General features: G+C 42.2%; 1 protein-coding gene across 1 annotated transcript in view; it reads left to right on the top strand.

Moving 5' to 3' along the window:
* The window catches only part of plekhh2 (pleckstrin homology domain containing, family H (with MyTH4 domain) member 2), a 38,964-nt gene extending 25,963 nt beyond the window's left edge, over positions 1 to 13,001 (top strand). Inside the window, exons 11-30 of the mRNA XM_084075904.1 lie at positions 360 to 522; positions 707 to 843; positions 1,331 to 1,444; positions 1,805 to 1,891; positions 3,164 to 3,322; positions 3,797 to 3,877; positions 6,005 to 6,184; positions 6,491 to 6,599; positions 6,826 to 6,938; positions 7,070 to 7,249; positions 8,093 to 8,190; positions 8,628 to 8,805; positions 9,181 to 9,336; positions 9,778 to 9,875; positions 10,027 to 10,168; positions 10,729 to 10,865; positions 11,054 to 11,183; positions 11,473 to 11,559; positions 11,881 to 12,030; positions 12,327 to 13,001. Coding sequence (XP_083932030.1) covers positions 360 to 522; positions 707 to 843; positions 1,331 to 1,444; positions 1,805 to 1,891; positions 3,164 to 3,322; positions 3,797 to 3,877; positions 6,005 to 6,184; positions 6,491 to 6,599; positions 6,826 to 6,938; positions 7,070 to 7,249; positions 8,093 to 8,190; positions 8,628 to 8,805; positions 9,181 to 9,336; positions 9,778 to 9,875; positions 10,027 to 10,168; positions 10,729 to 10,865; positions 11,054 to 11,183; positions 11,473 to 11,559; positions 11,881 to 12,030; positions 12,327 to 12,512 — 2,685 coding nt within the window. The 3' untranslated portion in view covers positions 12,513 to 13,001. The remainder of the gene's footprint in view (positions 1 to 359; positions 523 to 706; positions 844 to 1,330; positions 1,445 to 1,804; positions 1,892 to 3,163; positions 3,323 to 3,796; positions 3,878 to 6,004; positions 6,185 to 6,490; positions 6,600 to 6,825; positions 6,939 to 7,069; positions 7,250 to 8,092; positions 8,191 to 8,627; positions 8,806 to 9,180; positions 9,337 to 9,777; positions 9,876 to 10,026; positions 10,169 to 10,728; positions 10,866 to 11,053; positions 11,184 to 11,472; positions 11,560 to 11,880; positions 12,031 to 12,326) is intronic.
* The last annotated feature ends 5,479 nt before the right edge of the window (positions 13,002 to 18,480 follow it).

Genomic DNA, 18,480 nt, shown 5'->3' with positions numbered 1-18,480 from the left:
GTCGCATTCCTAAGCCAATAATTTGATGACCATCGGACCGGTAGGCAGCGGTTCTGGTATGAGACACAAAGGAGACTCCTTGTGTCTCCTACCGGAACCGCTGCCGGTCATCAAATTATTGGCTTAGGGCCAATGCGACAAAAACTAAAAAAATCATCTCCATGGGGGGACTCTGACTCTCTCCCTGTGTCCTGTCTCTCTCTCCACTGTCCTATATCGAAATAGAGGTGAAAATCCCAGAAACTAAAAATCAATAAAAAATCCTCAGTGTTGATGAGAGTTAAATAAACACAGAGGATTTTACTGTGCATCTACATGTGTCATTGTGTGTGCACGTGTGCTCCTTTGACCCCCTGCAGAAAGCCACGCTGTTGAGCAGCAGTCCGTTCTCTGAGGAGTCATCCAGCTCAGAGGAGTCCTCCAGTTCAGGGGAGGAGGAGGGCTCCTTCTGCAGCTCCAACACCTCTGGCTCCAGCTGCCGCAAGGACAGCACCCCTGGCAGCCCCCGCTCCCTGAAGAGAGGTACCCTAGGGTTCAAATGGTTAAGAACTGGGCAGTGGGTTGGCTCCAAAGGTTGCTGGTGCAATCCCCGGCACAGGCTGGAGTTGCTTTATACCAGTTGTTGTAAACTACCTTTTATTTTAACATAACAGTATGGGCAATGACTTCAATCCTAACCACTCTTTTGTATCCCTCTCGCTGGCAGCTGTGTCCATGTCTTCAATGACATCAGAGAGTGACTACGCCATTCCTCCTGATGCCTACTCCACCGACACAGAGTGTTCTGAACCTGAACAGAAACTCCCCAAGACCTGCTCCTTAAACAGCGACAACGGCAAGAGTGTAAGGATGCCTTCACTCAGTCAGTACACAACTAAACTAAGATGGTAGCCGTGTTGATTTTGACAGCAAATTTTGATTTAGTTTTAGTCATTGTCTTTTGAATAAAATTCCATTTAGTTTTAGTCACATTCTAGTCATCTGAAAAGTTTTAGTTTTGGTCTAGTTTTAGTCGACTAAATATCATAAGATTTTAGTCGACTAAATCTACAGTTGATTTGACTAAAATGTATTGTGGCGGGCCTTGGTGACGTCTTAATGCATGATTTTACGCTTCGTTGCATGCTGAAAATAGCCGATCTACTAGCTCACACTTGTAGATCTGCTATTTTCAGAGCGCAACACCCGAGCGCAACCAAACATAAAATTACTTATCTTAGTTCTACTGGATCTCTTCTCCACAAAACCTGTACTGTACATGGCTGTAGCTGTATAAATCAGGCTAAATTGCTAATTATTCACTATTCACCTGTCATACCTATCACTGTAGGAACCAATGGAAAAGTCTGGCTACTTGCTGAAGATGGTGAAGACCTGGAAGAAAACCTGGAAGAGACGCTGGTTTGTCCTTAAAGATGGAGAGCTGCTCTACTATAAGTCACCAGTGTGTTTATTTTATTGTTTTTTTCAATTTCACTGCTGTTGTATGTATCAACAATTTCTTGTTATCATATTGTTTAAAATGATGACTCAACAAAATGCTGTAATGCTGTATGTATCATCAATTTCTCTTCCTATTATTTAAAATGATGACTCAACATAATGCTGTATTGTCAAAGAACAATTTTGACTTGTACATTTTGAATTCCAGACTTTTACTTGTAACAGAGTATTTATATATTGCAGTATTGATACTTTTACTTAAGTACAAATATACTAGTACTTTTTCCACCACCGCTGGTATGTCTTTGCCTGCTAACTAAAACTAAAAAGTAACTCTGTCCCTTTGATCTGGTCTCTCTAGAGTGACGTCATCAGAAGACCTCAGGGGCAGATAGAGGTCAACGCCACTAGCAGCATCACCCGTGGAGACGGCAAACAAGTTCTCCAGGTATTGATTCCTTCTTGAGAGAAGGAAAATAAAATGCTTCCTCAGTTAAGTTAAGCTCTGTTAAAACAATGTGACACCATAGACAAAACAGTTAATCAGTATTGAATATTACTGCAGGCCATATGGTCCATGAGTATCTCCCTTTTTACAAAAGTGTACCATTTTAGAGAATGGAGTCATAATTATGTCTTCAGGTATTGCAATGATGCAATACCTGAAATACGGTAGATAACACTTACTTTTCCAAGCTGGATAGATAACATTGTGAAATGCAAATATTCAATCATTCAAATGCAATATTTACCCATGAAATGGCTGGAGGTGGAATTCTAAAACATTTTCAGCAATATGTTCCCTCACCCCGGGTGCCAGATAGATATAAAATATGTCTTGTCTTGTCATGTGGAGAGACCAAGCCCCCAGAACCCAGTGGTTGCATTGAATCGCATTGGACATGCTGGCCATTCATAGGTACTGCAGCTTAAACGGATGGGGCCACTGCACAATGTACGAGCGAAAACGGTTTCGACCAATGGGCCCGACTCACAAGCTTGCGCACGGGGCCACGCACCTCTGTGACTTAAAACGCGTCACTTCTGTGACGCAGAACGTATCACAGTGGCCCCAAATAGGCTACGCCCATCACACTTTCCAACCCGGAAGAAGGGGTGATTTTGCCTCATGCGCTGGGTGAGCAACTCAATGCAAGTGGATGGGAGGCGATATCCGGTGCCCTCTCTATTATTTTTAGCGGCGCTAGCCGCTCTATACCTTTAGGTATAGAGCGGATCCTGCTCTATACCTGACTTTGTCCGTGTTCACCGTCAACGTTCTGATTGGTCAGACCCGTCAACAAAGTGATTGGTCAGACCCGTCAACAAAGTGATTGGTCAAGCTTCACGTGACACATGGCTATAAACACATTATAAACACATATCGATGACATAATGTATCAAAGGCGCCGCTACCTTCACACAGGGTGTGATTTTTAACTCTATGGGAGAGACCCACCTTAGAAAGGCATTAGATCCCTGCGTATCATCCGATAGTTTAACAAAAAACTTGGTAGAGAGCAACACTATAGCGCTGTGTACAATGTATGTAGAGTATTATAATAATTGAATTCATGAACTAAATGATTTCTGTGAAACAAGTTCTGGGCTTTGCAGAGAAACACCAGCACTTCACTTCAAAATACCAGCACTTCATTTCAAAACAAGACTTCATATCGTGTGTGTGTGTGTGTGTGTGTGTGTGTGTGGGTGTGTGTAGATAGTGACAGGGAAGCGGGTGTACTATCTGAAGGCAGACTCTCCCAACCTGCTGGAGGAGTGGTTGAGGGTCCTACAGAGCGTTCTGAGGGTCAAGGCCGCCAGCCCTCTCTTCACCCAGCCTGACATCCGTCCGGCCATGAAAGGACTGCTCATTAAGGTAGGGTTGCCAATCGTCCCTTGAAATACGGAACCGTCCCTTATTTTGAAACTAAAAGACGTATCCCTTATTGAACTGATAAGGGACACCGTTTGTTCCTTATTTTTGGGGGTCAATCAATGACACACATCTTACAAGTTCAAACAGCTCATATACATACAGTATTCTATAATACAGGTTGTTAAAATGTATATACAGTGAGATTTTATTCTCTATCTTTTTTCCACCAAAAAAAAACCCATAAAATATGGGGTTGTGGTATAAAGAAGTTTGAGAACCTCTGCTCTAACCCACAAACACCACCTGATGCTGAACATTTAATACTGATTTATATACTTAGTTGCACGCTGGTGTCGTGCACCAAAAATAACTACAAATCTACCAGCTCACAATACGTTGCGTGACAAGTTGTGACTGTGAGTTTGTATTTCGGGCGTATTAATTCATTTCAAATGTATTTTGTCTATTTTCTAGGTGAAGCATGGCTACTCTAAGAGAGTGTGGTGCGCCCTAATTGGTAAAACTCTGTACTACTTCCGCAGCCAAGAGGACAAGGTAATATAAAGCACCACTCCAAATATCTTTGAATTCTTAACAGTCATTAATTGAATGTGGTTTGCCAGTTGTCACGGCCAAATTACCCAGTGAATTATTATCTGCTCAATCAGTAGTCTTTTCTAGGCTTTTGGCTAAATATTGCCCTCGGTGGTGAACACAGTCAGAGCTCATTTAGTTAGCACATCAGATACAGATAATTATACATCGAATGTATAAGTGGGCAAAATACCTAACACCTAAGCTCAGGCGTTCGTCGCACTTATTTTACCATAATATTCAAACACCCAAAACCGAGATCATTAAATGAATGTGCCACGTTCATGTACGCACAGTCACACACATTCATGCACGCACACATCTGTGCACCATAGGCATTTTCATCAGGATAGGGGACAATTATTTTCACTTTAAGCACACCTAATGGCTACTACACCTTCCAACAGAAAAGAACATCATGATAAACGGATAAACATGATAAATGTAAGCACTGAAAACAACTGTTATTATTGTTATTGTGGTGAAAACCGGGTTATTTTAGTGTTTCACACAGATATTTGTCGGGACTTGGGGACACCCAACTGGGACAATCCCAGACTAGCTGGGACGTCTCTAGTCACACGCATGTTTATTCCATGGAACAGGAAAAGGGTCTGACTCTGTATGTAATTCTCAATCCAGCAGCCTCAAACACATCCTGTGGTTTCGTTTGCCACTAACCGGTCGACCAGCTGCCTTCAATTCACTTTATTAGCACTTTCCCATGATGTCAGTCATGCCTCCCAGGTAGCCCACATGACCTGGTCTGATACACAAACTGACCACAGAAGGGAATTTTCTCATTTGACCGTGACATAATTACATATTTCCCATAATCCATAGTGACGCACGGATTACAACATCACACCAATAAAGACCCATAATCACAATAGACAGTCCATTTTTTAACCTTTACTCATCTTGTGAAATCTGTAAAACTCATCAGGATAAACCTCACTTTATTTCACTGTCATAAAACGTACAATATACAGGACAATATGTGACTGCATATGCACAAGTGCATGTGCCTGAATGGTTGTGTGTATCTGTATGTATGTAATATATTTGTTTGTCCTGCTATGTGTATTCTCACCGACACAGTAAAATCCTCAGCGTTCATTTATCCATTTGTAACCTTCGAGGCACGGTCAGACGCGAACAGTCTTCTCCCGGGTGGTTGAAGCCAGAAGGGGGCGAGGGGCGGGGCTGCTAGTTACTACGTCACATCCTGGACGGCGCTAGCCCCGCCCACACCAAGCGAGCTGAGACAGAGCGCAAACGTCGAGGCACAGACGGCTGTGTTGTTGACGGACAACGGATGATGAGAAACAAAAATACAACGGATGCACGCTTATGAGAAACACAAATAAATATTCACTACTACGACTACTTTTGTATTTGACATTTTTCAATTTCTCTAAATATTATAAACTTTCACATATCGCGTATGAAAAGGCTACTATGGGCTACAGTGAAGTCGGACCGAATGACTGAAACGTTTTTTCTTTTTTTACTCTTGGTGTGGGGATTATGTTATGAAAGAAGAGAAATTGCAACTGCTATAGTCCATGGGAAACCATAAACCTACATCTAAATGAGTTGCCATATTTACATATTAACATTGAAACTCCACAAGATATTCCTGTACACTTATTTAGTGAGAACATTGCTCCTCCTGCTGCTGAGAGCATCTCAGCACTAGCATTACTCCAGCCCCGCCCCTCGCCCCCTTCTGGCTTCAACCACCCGGGAGAAGACTGTTCGCCGGTCAGACAGTTGCTTTGGATGGCAGGAAGTGCCAGTTCATTTGTCAGGGTTCATCACAATGTTTTCATATTGAACATGCATAATGTTTTTTTATGAGCGCATATATTTTCATGTTGCGTGCGTGCATGTCTCTGTCCTCACTCCAAACTCACTAGTCAAACGAAATACACATCTGGAAAACCGGTAATTTGTTGGCACTGCCCACAGCTCCGTAAGATAATGTTTAGATGTGCTACTCTGATGCTTAATGTCTGACTGTACCTTGAGAGTCCATTTGTACATCCTCAGAGTTGAAGTGACACTCTGTGTTTTACTGTGCAGTTCCCGCTGGGTCAGATCAAGCTGTGGGAGGCACGGGTGGAGGAGGTGGACAGGTCGCGTGACTCCGACGAGGACTTGAAAGCATGTGGGCAAAGCTTACAGTCCACGTCCTTCACCATCGCCATCCACCCGCAGGAACAAGGTCCCACCTACCTGCTCATAGAATCACGTCACGAAAAGGTCAGTGGGCAAACATATGATATCAAGACCCCAACAGCACACCTTTAATAATGGGATTCAACCATTTCAACCTACAGTCGATTATGACACGATGCACACATATTGATCCATACTTTGGTGTAGATTTGATGGAAAAAAAGCGGTCCAAGTACTGTTGCAACTCAGATCCGTTTCACTAAGACTAGACTGGTTCATTTAACTAATTTAAGAAGGTGTGACCAAATGTAACCAAATGGACCCACAAGTTCCTGATTTTGTGAGTTTTTTATTTACCCTCCCATCCCACCCATCCTGATGGGTCTGTAGGAGTCCTGGCTGTACCATCTAGCTGTGGCAGCTGGCACCACATTGGGCAAAGTTGGTACAGAGTTTGAACAACTGGTGGGAAAACTGTTTCAACTGGATGGGGAGCCAAGTGAGTATCACTGTATCCATGGAGAGACATACCCCCCTCTGTGTCTGTCTGTCTGTGTCTGTCTGTGTCTGTCTGTGTCTGTCTGTGTCTGTCTGTCTGTCTGTCTGTTTAAATATTGCTTAAATATTAAGTACATTTACTCTCTCTCTCTCTCTCTCTCTCTCTCTCTCTCTCTCTCTCTCTCTCTCTCTCTCTCTCTCTCTCTCTCTCTCTCTCTCTCTCTCAGACTCTCAGATCTGGAGGCATCCAGTGTTGTGCTTCAGTAAAGATGCTCTGTCCTCCCCTCTCACCACATTGCCCTCACAGGCCCTGCAGACAGAGGCTGTTAAACTCTTCAAGGTGTCTTAATTCAATTAAATCAATCCTAATTCAGACATTAAATAACTATTCCATTAACATGTCTCTTTACATGAACGTTTACCTCCCTCTGTATTCATCGCTGTCCCGCCTGTCATCATCTCTCTCTGCAGACATGTCAGCTCTTCATTAACGTGGCCATCGATGCTCCGGCCATCGACTACCATGTGTCCCTGGCCCAGAGTGCCTTGCAGGTGTGTCTGACCCACCCCGAGCTCCAGAACGAGTTCTTCTGCCAGCTCATCAAACAGACCCGCAAGAGGCAGCCCCAAGGTCAGCCTGGGCCCCTGCAGGTACAGTACACACTTCCACCCCTAGGTGGCAGCACTACTACGTGTTATGACTTGGCATTGCATGGAGTTTCATTTGAGCATGAGTAGTTTATTTACAGTTATAGTGTTGGTATATACAGATTAAATATGGACCCTGAAACAACCTGTTTTGGCCCAGCGCCCCCCTATCCAATATCCAGGTTCCTTACCGCCCCAAAACCAATCAGAATGTACTCAAATTTTGTGCACTGAAACTGACTTATAGACCGAGTGCAGGCACAGGCAGCTACAGAAACGTTATCTTAAATTGGCAGATGAGTTGTTACATGAGCAAAATAAATGTGACTTAATTCATAATCATGGTAGACAACAAACTATAGTGCCTCTCCCTCTGCTCCTAATAATTAGGATGGGTAAATGCAGAGGACAAATTCTAGGTGTGTGCAAATGTATTTGGCAAATATCCCAACAACTAAAGGGAACATATTTATTATAATGTATTTATATAGACATAACTCCTCCTACTGGAATCTAATGGAACAAGGAACAAGCAATGTCACAGCACATTGAGATAGTTCTAAGGCTTAATCAAGTGTGTCTGGCACATAAATTAGCCCTTATTTACCTAGTAAACACAAAACAAATTGATCTTTTACTCTATGGCTCCTCTCTAAACTCATAATAATAAATGATAATGCCACTGCGAGTATGGTTAAGTTGATGAGCTAGAAAGCTAGAAATCATTGCACACTAAAAGAACTTTGACATTGAACTTTATATACTAATTCACATTTCTATATAGGTATGGCTTATACTGTCAATACAGAAGTTAATCAGCAGTGTGTTTTATGTCCTGATATGTAGGGCTGGCAGTTCCTGGCCTTGTGTGTGGGGCTGTTCCTCCCTCAGCATCCTTTTTTATGGCTGCTGCAAGGCCACCTCAAAAGACACGGAGACTCCAGGTGAGCATAGAGGAGGCCCTGACTTTGGCAGGGAAGACCACATTCATATTGTTTTATTATCATATTGTAATATAACGATATTGTTTCATTAATTTCTATTTATTCATAAGCCCTCGTAATGTGGAAAGTATTTTATAAGCCTACACCTGCACACGTAGCACAGGCCTGGCCGAGGTATTGCAGTCACTTCTGTCCATGTCTCTGTGTCTGTAACAGCCATTGCATGATTGCATTTGGCAGAAATTTGGATGAATATTTGCACATAGGTTGACAGTTGACTACGGACATGAATTATCTCATATTTTACATTTACAAATGAAGAATATGAGAATATGTAAACGTGTACATTTGTACACTTGCATTGTTGCGAGTGAATCATCTTTAACATGACGTGACATGATTGACCTGTTTGTCATGGCTCTCCTCGCTGCCATCAGGACAGAGGTGGGGAAGTATGCCATCTACTGCCAGCGCTCGCTGGAGAGGACCCAGCAGAAAGGGGAGCGTCAGGCCAGGCCGTCCCGTATGGAGATCCTGTCTATTCTGCTGAGGAACCCCTGCCACCACTCTCTGCCATTCAGTGTGCCTGTGCACTTCCTCAATAACACATACCAGGTCATTAATACAGTATAGTACACTGTCATTTCTGCAACTCGCAGAGTTAGAAATGGCTAAATTAACACAGGTTATTTACTGTTTATCTTACGTGTATTTATGTGAAATGATGTACTGTCCTGTTTTGGTCCTCGTATCATTGGGTTTTTGGAACACACACACACACGCGCACGCACGCACGCACGCACGCACGCACGCACGCACGCACGCACGCACGCACGCACACACACACACACACACACACACACACACACACACACACACACACACACACACTACACAGCAGGTATGGTAGATGGCCTTCTCAAGTTGCACAATGTATTGCTGACCACAGCGATTAAGACTAGTTGTACTGATTATTGCTTCTCTGTCCAGGTGGTGAGCTTCGATGCCTCCACCACAGTGGAGGAGTTCCAGTGTCGTCTCAACCAGGACACCGGCATAAGGAAAACTGGCCAATCAGGATTCAGTTTGTACACCGACGACCCAACTGGACGTGATCTGGAACACTGCCTGCAAGGACGCATCAAGGTACTGCGGCTTGATATGATGATGTCATGTCATTCAAACGAACACACACACAGTCACACACACACACACACACACACACACACACACACACACACACACACACACACACACACACACACACACACACACACACACACACACACACACACACACACACACACACACACACACACACACAGTGAGTAAAATTGTCAATGCTAATTTATCCATCTATTGTAACTCTGATACAGTAGTGTACAGATGTAACCAAATGGACCATTAAACGTCCGTCCGTCCGTCCGTCCGTCCGTCCGTCCGTCCGTCCGTTCGTTACATTTGTACACTCTCAGAGTTAAACTAACACACATTTTTACAGCACATTTCTCTGTTTTATGAAATCCTAGCAGCAATGAATGCTGAACGCTACTTCCTTTTTTTTGTTTGCGTGTATCATCCACACAGATCTGTGACATCATTTCCAAGTGGGAGCAAGCTTCTAAGGAACAACAGACGGGCAAGTCTGAGCATACGAGGACCGTCCGACTCACCTACAAGAACAGGTAGAGGGAGGAGCCCCTGGTCAAATGAACACCCCACACTGACACACGCCATATAGACGGTATTCTCATTACTAGTCCCCCCCCTTCTCTCATCAGTTACGTAATTCTAACATCCTTCCTCCATCCCTCCTGTCCATTTTTCTGTGCCCAGGCTGTACTTCTCTCTCCAGGTGAGGGGGGAGTCAGAGAGGGAGAGGCTGTTGCTAGGCTACCAAACTAACGAGGCCATCGTGGCGGGTCATTTCCCTGTAAATAAAGAGCTGGCACTGGAGATGGCAGCCCTGCTGGCACAGGTCTGTCCCATGAACAAGACTCATCCAAATTCTGCTCTGGCCACTGGGTGGAAATCCTCAGTAGCATGTTGCTAACCCTCTCAGGCATACAGGATGTTTCTCTGTGTAACATTATGGTGGCGCATAGAGTTTTCTTTTTTTAACATGATTATGAACAGCACAGGTAGTACAGTCAAAAATTATGCTAAAGTGATAACACAAAAAGCCCCAGGGGCTTGTTTCCATTGTGGTCCATCCCCTCCCTGTGTAGTCCAATGGGCAGTGTCTCTCTATCAGAGTAATCATTTAGCATGTCTGTGATACAATATTGCAATCACTACTACAGATATCTGAGAGAACAGATATCTGATATTGAGACACAATCGCTATTGCTAATGTATATTTTCTTAACATTCTATTTATTACGCTGAATGATGAATGAGATAATGCAGCTTAAAGGGTGTCACTTGTAAGGCTAATACTGTACTTTGAATAACCGAATACAGTGATGACATCGCTGTCTTGGAACCCAATAGGAGTCGATGGCAGGAATAAAAGTCCTTTTATCTCCCTGTGTTCAGGTAGAGTTTGGAGATTTCGAGCGCCCGTTCTCTGCTCCTGGATTGGCCCAGACCAAGTCCAGCCAGACCCTTAAACAGGTTCTGGAAAGGTTCTATCCCAGACACTACCGCAGGACAGCATCAGAGGATCAACTCAGGTTTGTTTAATTTTGTTTCAAGAAATGGCCACATGACCACCTGAATCCCATAATAGGTTTTTAATAACGCTCTCTTCTCTCTCTCTCTCTCTCTCTCTCTCTCTCTCTCTCACACACACACACACACACACACACACACACACACACACACACACACACACACACACACACACACCTCCACTTCCCAGGCAACTGCTCCAGCGCCTGTCTGCGCGTTGGGCCTCCCTTAGGGGTCGGAGTTCGTCAGAGTGTGTCAGGATCTATCTGACTGTAGCAAGGAAGTGGCCCTTCTTTGGTGCCAAATTATTTGAAGCCGAGGTGAGTATGTGCATGTGCACACCATGTAATTTTGTGTGTGCATGTGTGCGTGCGTGCGTGTGGGGGAGAGAGCTTTCTAAAAGCTGTTTAATTTATCAACTTGACAAAGATAAGCAAGGGGCTGTTATGTCAATACCTGCTTTGTCAAATGAATAACTAAAAATTATAATAGTTTAATACAATCATTTACATGTCATAGTAAACCATTTCTCTCCCCCTCTCTCTCTCTCTCTCTCTCTCTCTCTCTCTCTCTCTCTCTCTCTCTCTCTCTCTGTATGTGTGTGGCTAGTCCATCACACCGTCTCCAGAGCAGGGTGCTCATCTGTGGCTTGCAGTGCATGAAAATGGTATAAGCGTCCTGGAGCACAATTCTATTGTAAGTTGTATCTTTACCTCAGGCTCTGCCCCCTCATAGACTCCTCATGTCTCAAACTTGATTTATAGTTGTACGCCGGTGTCACATGTCAAAAATAGCAGATCTACAAGCTGTTGCATTGCGATGTGTTGTGAGCTTGTAGATCTGCTATTTTTGGATAGCAAGAATTAATTAAGCATCAGTGTTCATGTTCAGGTGTCCTGTCTGTCAGCCTACAGCTGACATGACGTGTTTACAAGTCATAGAACCAGTCTGCCTTGAAAATTCCAGCTGACTGAGTATTGGGCAGTTACATTTTCATAACTCATGTTGTCTGTTCAGAAGCCGCTGGTGTCCCACCCCTATAAGAACCTGATGACATTTGGTGGCTGCAAGCAGGACTTCATGCTGGTGGTGGGTCAGAGCATTGGTTCAAATGCTGCCAAAGACAAGCCCACTGAGAAGCATCTGTTTGCCATGGCCGCCTCAAAGGTTAGTGAGAGTGCCAGACATTTATCAAATAGAATAAAATGTTTATTAACAAAGGTTGGAGCACTAGAATAGCGTGGTTTACTGATGCAGTAAACTCCACACTTTTCTGGTGCTCCACTGACAATTAGGATATTATGAGACTGACAATTAGTCCATTATCTCTTTCTATCAGTTCAATGACAAAGACTGCACTTTTTTGTGTGTTTTGAAATAGTAGACGGAACCTAAACGTGCCCATATAAGTGTACAGAAGCACATAATTCAGACACTAAGACACTGTTTTGTTTGATTGACAGATCAGGGAGATAACCCTCCTCATCTCCAGTTACATCAACAGTGCCCATCAACAGAAGGCTGCCGCCCACCATCTCTCTGCCCCGGCCCTAATGGTGGCTCAGCCTATCAATCTGAAGAGCAAAGAAATGAGGAGCAAATCACCACCAGCAGTGGGCAGGCCTAGCAAGACACCTACACTGCTGTGAATGCTCGCCACTCCGACTAGTGGCTTCCGCGTGCGGTTGGGTTTAGGGTTAGGGTTAGGTATAGGGTTCGTTAACGTCGGAAAGGCGACATATCGGAAAGGCGAAATGCACCCAGAAGAACTATGCTATGCTAGCAGCACTAGCACTATATATGCTTGACAGACAGTGAAGAAATGAAGCTCTGTCTTTGAGAGATATCATATGAGTGATATTTACTTACACAGTAACATCCCAGAGTGTTTTTTTTAAATCTGAGAGTGTAAAAGTTAACCCAGAGTTAAATGAATGCTCCGGATTTTATATTGTATTTTACTGGCCTTATTTAAGTATATTTTGGGGAATCAAATACCATGCCTGAGAAAAGAAGTTTGAGTGGAGCCTATATACTGTAGCTCCATTCTACTGGTTTTATAACACGGTACAATAGTCTGTAGCAAAAACTGTTTTAGGAGTCAGGACAATGTCATTCAAAGAATTGTAGGAGCACATAAAGGTCTATACTATATATGTACATACATACATACATACATACATACATACATACATACATACATACATACATACATACATACATACATACATACATACATACATACATATATATATATATATATATATATATATATATATATACACACACACACACACACACACACACACACACACACACACACACACACACACACACACACACACACACACACACACACACACACACACACACACACACACACACACACCTTCATGTGCTCCTACAAAGAATGTGAGTAATGTCAACACACACTGTTGAGTTACTGTGCTGGGCGTGGGAGGTTGCATTTCTTTCTGTCGAGTATCTGTGAGCATTGCGAAGGTGACATATCTTTTGATTCTGCTTTTCAGACGCCATGCATGTGAGTCATACATTTTAGTAAAGAGACAGTATTTATTATAACAGAGAGGGCATTTCTTATTGTTTATTCTTTCCCATGAGACCCAGCATATGAAGCAGAGTGAAGAAATGCTTATTAGTTTCTTATGAGGACTGCAGTGATGATGATGGAGACTGAAGGCAGAATGCATGAACGCTTCGTTAACCGTTCATGACATAACAGAAGGTGAAAACTGAAGCATTTCCTCAATGTGCCTTTATAAAAGTACGATATAATGTTATTAGTAACTTCAGTCCTCAGTGGATGAAATTATAACAGACAAGGTCCAGTATATTTTAGAATTATGGAATGATACAGTCAGTGACTTTTTTTCTGGTACCATTATGCAAATGAGCTGTTATTATTAACCAAAGTCCGATCAAAGCAGAGGTGGTTTGAGATTAGTTTGTAATAGACCTACATATTTATCAATTAAATACATAAGTAAAAGCCCTTCTTCATGTATTAGAAAAATAAATAAAAGGGATTAATTAGGTAAGTGGTTAATGGGATGTCTACTGGGCAAGTGTTGGGAAAGACTACTTACTCATAAAAGAAAGAACTGATTGTGCCCTGTGTCCTCTTAGTTACAGAACAGCCTGGAGCCAGGTGAAACTTTAATGTTTGGCAAAAACTCCTGTGCCTTCCTGGACATGGGCTGAAACTGAATGTGGCTGACATAATTGCTCTTTACCATATTTCGCTGTACAACGGTATTGTGCGCAGATTCCAAAAATAGTCAATCTACACGCTCACAGATGCGTTGTGAGCTTGTGTGTCCGCTATTTTCTGTCTGCTACACTGTCGTACAATGTAGTAAATAAGCATAACGGACGGATGTAGGACAGTTATGTGAAACAGGAGTTCAACTATGTATCAAGAGTTAGGTATGCAAGTCTGTGACGAATGTGAAAGTGTTGGAAAGAATAGGTTGAAAGACAGAATGGTTTGGAGAAGAAAAAGGAGGAATAGGGTAGGTCATAGAGGCAGGGCAACAGGGAGGTTTTCTAAGGATATCATAGGGAACATAGTGACCCATTTAAATTGTACAGTATTAATTACAAATAGACTATACTTAACATTTCATCCTCTTTGGTACCTCAATGTGCTGACATTTTCCTCATTATGTTTCTGTGCCTGGAATTCCCATTGCTCCAAATACTGTTCAGTATTCTATTTATTTTTCACATGAAGTGCATTATTGTTTGTTCTTGTCATAATTGTTATAATTATTGTACAAATGTTATGTTTGAATAAACCTCCAGTGACAATGTCACAAATGACTTGTTCCAGCAAGTATAAGATGCCAGTTCCATGCTGCAATCACTTTTTGGCAGCTCAAAAATGGCATTTTATGGCTTATATTTGCTCTTGGTGGTACATTGGTCTGATTGGGCTATACTGTTTCAAATATAGTCCTCAAAGCTAGAAAAATGCATTGAATGCCTTATATTAGCTCTGCACTGTTATTTCAACAGGTACATTGGACAGGGTGTGCTATAATCTTTGAAATATAACCCTCAGGAGTGAAATAATTTACAAAAATATTTCTTGGGTTGTATTGGTCCTTTAAAGGTGTAAGAGCGATAGATGTCTAATTAGCCTATTCTTGTTATTGTATTGTGTTATTATGTTAGTATTATATTTGCATTTATAATAGATTATTTGTATATGGACACCTAAGGCTTTTGTAGAATTAACCAATTTAGCCAATGAGCCAATAAAGTCAGCAGCCCCAAGGTCAGCCTGGGCACCTGCAGGTACACACCTCCACCACTGTGTGGCAACACTACTATGAGTTAATCGTGGACATCATGGAGCATTTACTTTATTTACTGTCAGTCAGTGGTGGAAAAAGTACTCAAATGTTTTACTTAAGTAAAAGTATCAATACCACAATGTAGATATATTCTGTTACAAGTATAAGTCCCGTACTCAAAATGTACTTGAGTAAAAGTACAAAAGTATCGGCATCAAAATATACTTAATAAAGTAGCCTACCAGATGTAAAAATACTTATTGTGCAAAATGTCCCATTTTACCACATACAATATTGAATATTGATTATTACTGCAGTCACGGTAAAATACAAATTAGACTGTTTAAAAATGGACCCTGAAACTCTGTATTTTGCAGTGTAGCTGACTCCCTGTTGGATAAGTTATGACCAGTCACCATTCACACACACACACATGTATATGTTTATTGTAGAAATGGAATTCATAAACCTACATTACAGTGCTGAAGTGTTACAAAAACTACTTGCAACTTTAGGCTACTGCTGCAGCCTGGTGGCCAGAGAAAATCATTGCATTGTATGTTCCCTCAATCCACAGATTACAGTAGCTCTGGTCCTGTGGGCTACTGGCAGGTTTTATAGACAATTCTATAAACATTATCGAATTTGACCCAAAATTGTATATGGCCCGGCCAAAGTGCAGGATGAGTAATCAACATTTTATTTATTTGTTAATTGTTGTTATTAGTAGAGAATTATAAGTCTTGCCCGTGCCAAACACCCCCCCGCATATAAAATGAGATGAGATGAGATGAGATGAGATATGGTAGACTTAATTGTGCTGAGGGAAATTGTCTTAGACACATATCTGCTAGTATCTGCTTCAATTCAATGACATATTAGTGCTGTTAAGACCCTGAGGTCTTTGTACATGCCATAATAATGTACAGTATGCCTATGTGTAACCTTGTCTGTGAGGTGATCCTGTTGAAAGTGATGTGTGGCAGGTGTGTGAGCTGAGTGAGTGAGTCAATGATTGAGAGAGTACTTGGTGATCAGGAGGTGATTGGATATAGCCTGATGGTGGAAGAGGATAAAAGGCCGGTTCTTCTCAGCTTCAGAAGTGATTCCACTTGGACTGCCAGCAAACATGTCATACTCTGTTCTCTGTACTACTACACTGCTGAAGTTAGTTGGATGACTTAAAAAGCCGGGCTTTGGTAGGGATGGGTGATCATTTATTTGTTTTATCCTTGTTGGTGTTAGGAGTTAGGTTAATGGTTGTCTTTTGGTTATATTATTTTGGGTACTGGAAGTTAATTTAGGGTGGTTTCTTTTTTTTCTTTTTTTACAACCAACCCACTCTGACCGGACCGACCGTCAGCTCTCCCTCTTATGGATTGGCAGCAGCCTTTTATACCCAGCTGCAGCTAATGAGTCTGGACTGTACCAGGGGTGTTCTAAAACATATATTAAATACCTAACTAAATATACAATAAATACAACTACACAAGTTATACAATAATTCCTTCACACTACAAAATAATTTACCAATCACCCCAGCACATCATAACCGTTTGTAACAGAGGACCTCTCAAACATAACCGTTGCTATATAGCTACAGTACATTCAGATACATGATGGCTACACTGCCAACAAATTGCAAACAGCACATCTGTAGTTGTCACAACAGTAAGATCAACATAAAATTACATGTTTTCAGTAATGCATAAAAAATATTGCCTAGGGCGCCAAATTGCCTAGCACCGGCCCTGCACACACACACACACACACACACAAACACACACACACACACACACACACACACACACACACACATGGACGGACAGGGGCGAAAACATAGTCTCGGCCACGCCTTCTGCCTACAGTAAGCAAGCTGATCTAATAATAGCTGATCTAGCTTGCAGATCAGCTAGTTTTGCAAAATGTTCCCCTATTTTTGCCTGTTCGCCCATGACATGCCCAGGATAGAGATGCTAGGGTTCATGTGGTTAATTTAACTGAGTGTACAAATGGAACCAAAGGGACCCGGTTCTAGAGGATTTTACAGTACGGTGATGCTCAAACGTATGCTCAAATAATTCATTTGGGTTGTAAAGAGTAATGCCTACCACACCAGGTACTTCCTGTTTCTCCCCTGGTCAGGTTCTGCTCTCTGTCATTCCCACACACAATGCAAATAACCAGTCATGCAATCTTGCATTTGACTAACATTTGGCTGTTCTTTCCATTATACTTTCCATTCAGTATTGCGCTGTAGTCAAATCCACACATTTTCCTGTTTTGGTTCTTATGTCCTTGGGTTTTTGGAATTTCTTGTCTTTCCTTATTCTAGTTGCATAAGGATATTACCTCACAACATAATTTATGACAATTCTGTGTTTGCATTGTACTTCCATTGTGTTCTGTACCGCTACCTCATGTAAGGTGTGTACTTGCAGTACATTTCCACGCAGAGGCATTCATGCATAACACACACACACACACACACACACACACACACACACACACACACACACACACACACACACACTACACAGCAGGTATGCTAGATGGCCTTCTCAAGTTGCACAATATTGCTGACCACAGTAGTTCAGATTAATGTAAATTGTACTGATTATTGCTTCTCTGTGTGTCTACAGAGGTGGTGAGCTCCGATGCCTCCACCACAGTGGAGGAGTTCCAGTGTTGTTTCAACCATGACACCGGCATAAGGAAAACTGGCCAATCAGGATTCAGTTTGTACCCAGACGACTGGACGGGATCTGGAACACTGGACTCATCAAGGTACTGCGGCTTGATTGATGATGTCACACAAACAAACACACACACACACACACACACACACACACACACACACACACACACACACACACACACACACACACACACACACACACACTCACAGGCAGTGTGTTCTACATACACAGTATTATGTAATAGATTGCTCCCAGCAGCGGTCATCATACTTTTTGAAGCAAGAAAGAAGCTTGTCTTGGCTATGTTTTTTTTTATTAATTGAATACTTTATTAACAGTTAGCAAAAAGTTCAGAGGTTATTCAATAATGCTAAAAAGATAACACAAAAAGCCCTGAGGGCTTGTTTCCATTGTGGTCCTATGTATTGAATTCATCAAGACATATAAACACATACTATACAAGAAATCATCACTACTAGGAGCAATAAAAGTATATTACAGAAAAACAATGGGGGGGGGGGGGGTCATTTCTTTTGGCAAGCTAGAAGACTTGTCTAGGTCCAGTTGCTCTTTTATGGTGGTTTTGAAGGAGGGTCACT

This window comes from Gymnoscopelus microlampas (assembly GCF_963454915.1).
Source record: "Gymnoscopelus microlampas genome assembly, chromosome: 13".
NCBI classification, from domain to species: domain Eukaryota; kingdom Metazoa; phylum Chordata; class Actinopteri; order Myctophiformes; family Myctophidae; genus Gymnoscopelus; species Gymnoscopelus microlampas.
Note: the sequence above shows the minus strand (reverse complement) of the source record. Positions and strands in the feature narration are given on the sequence as shown.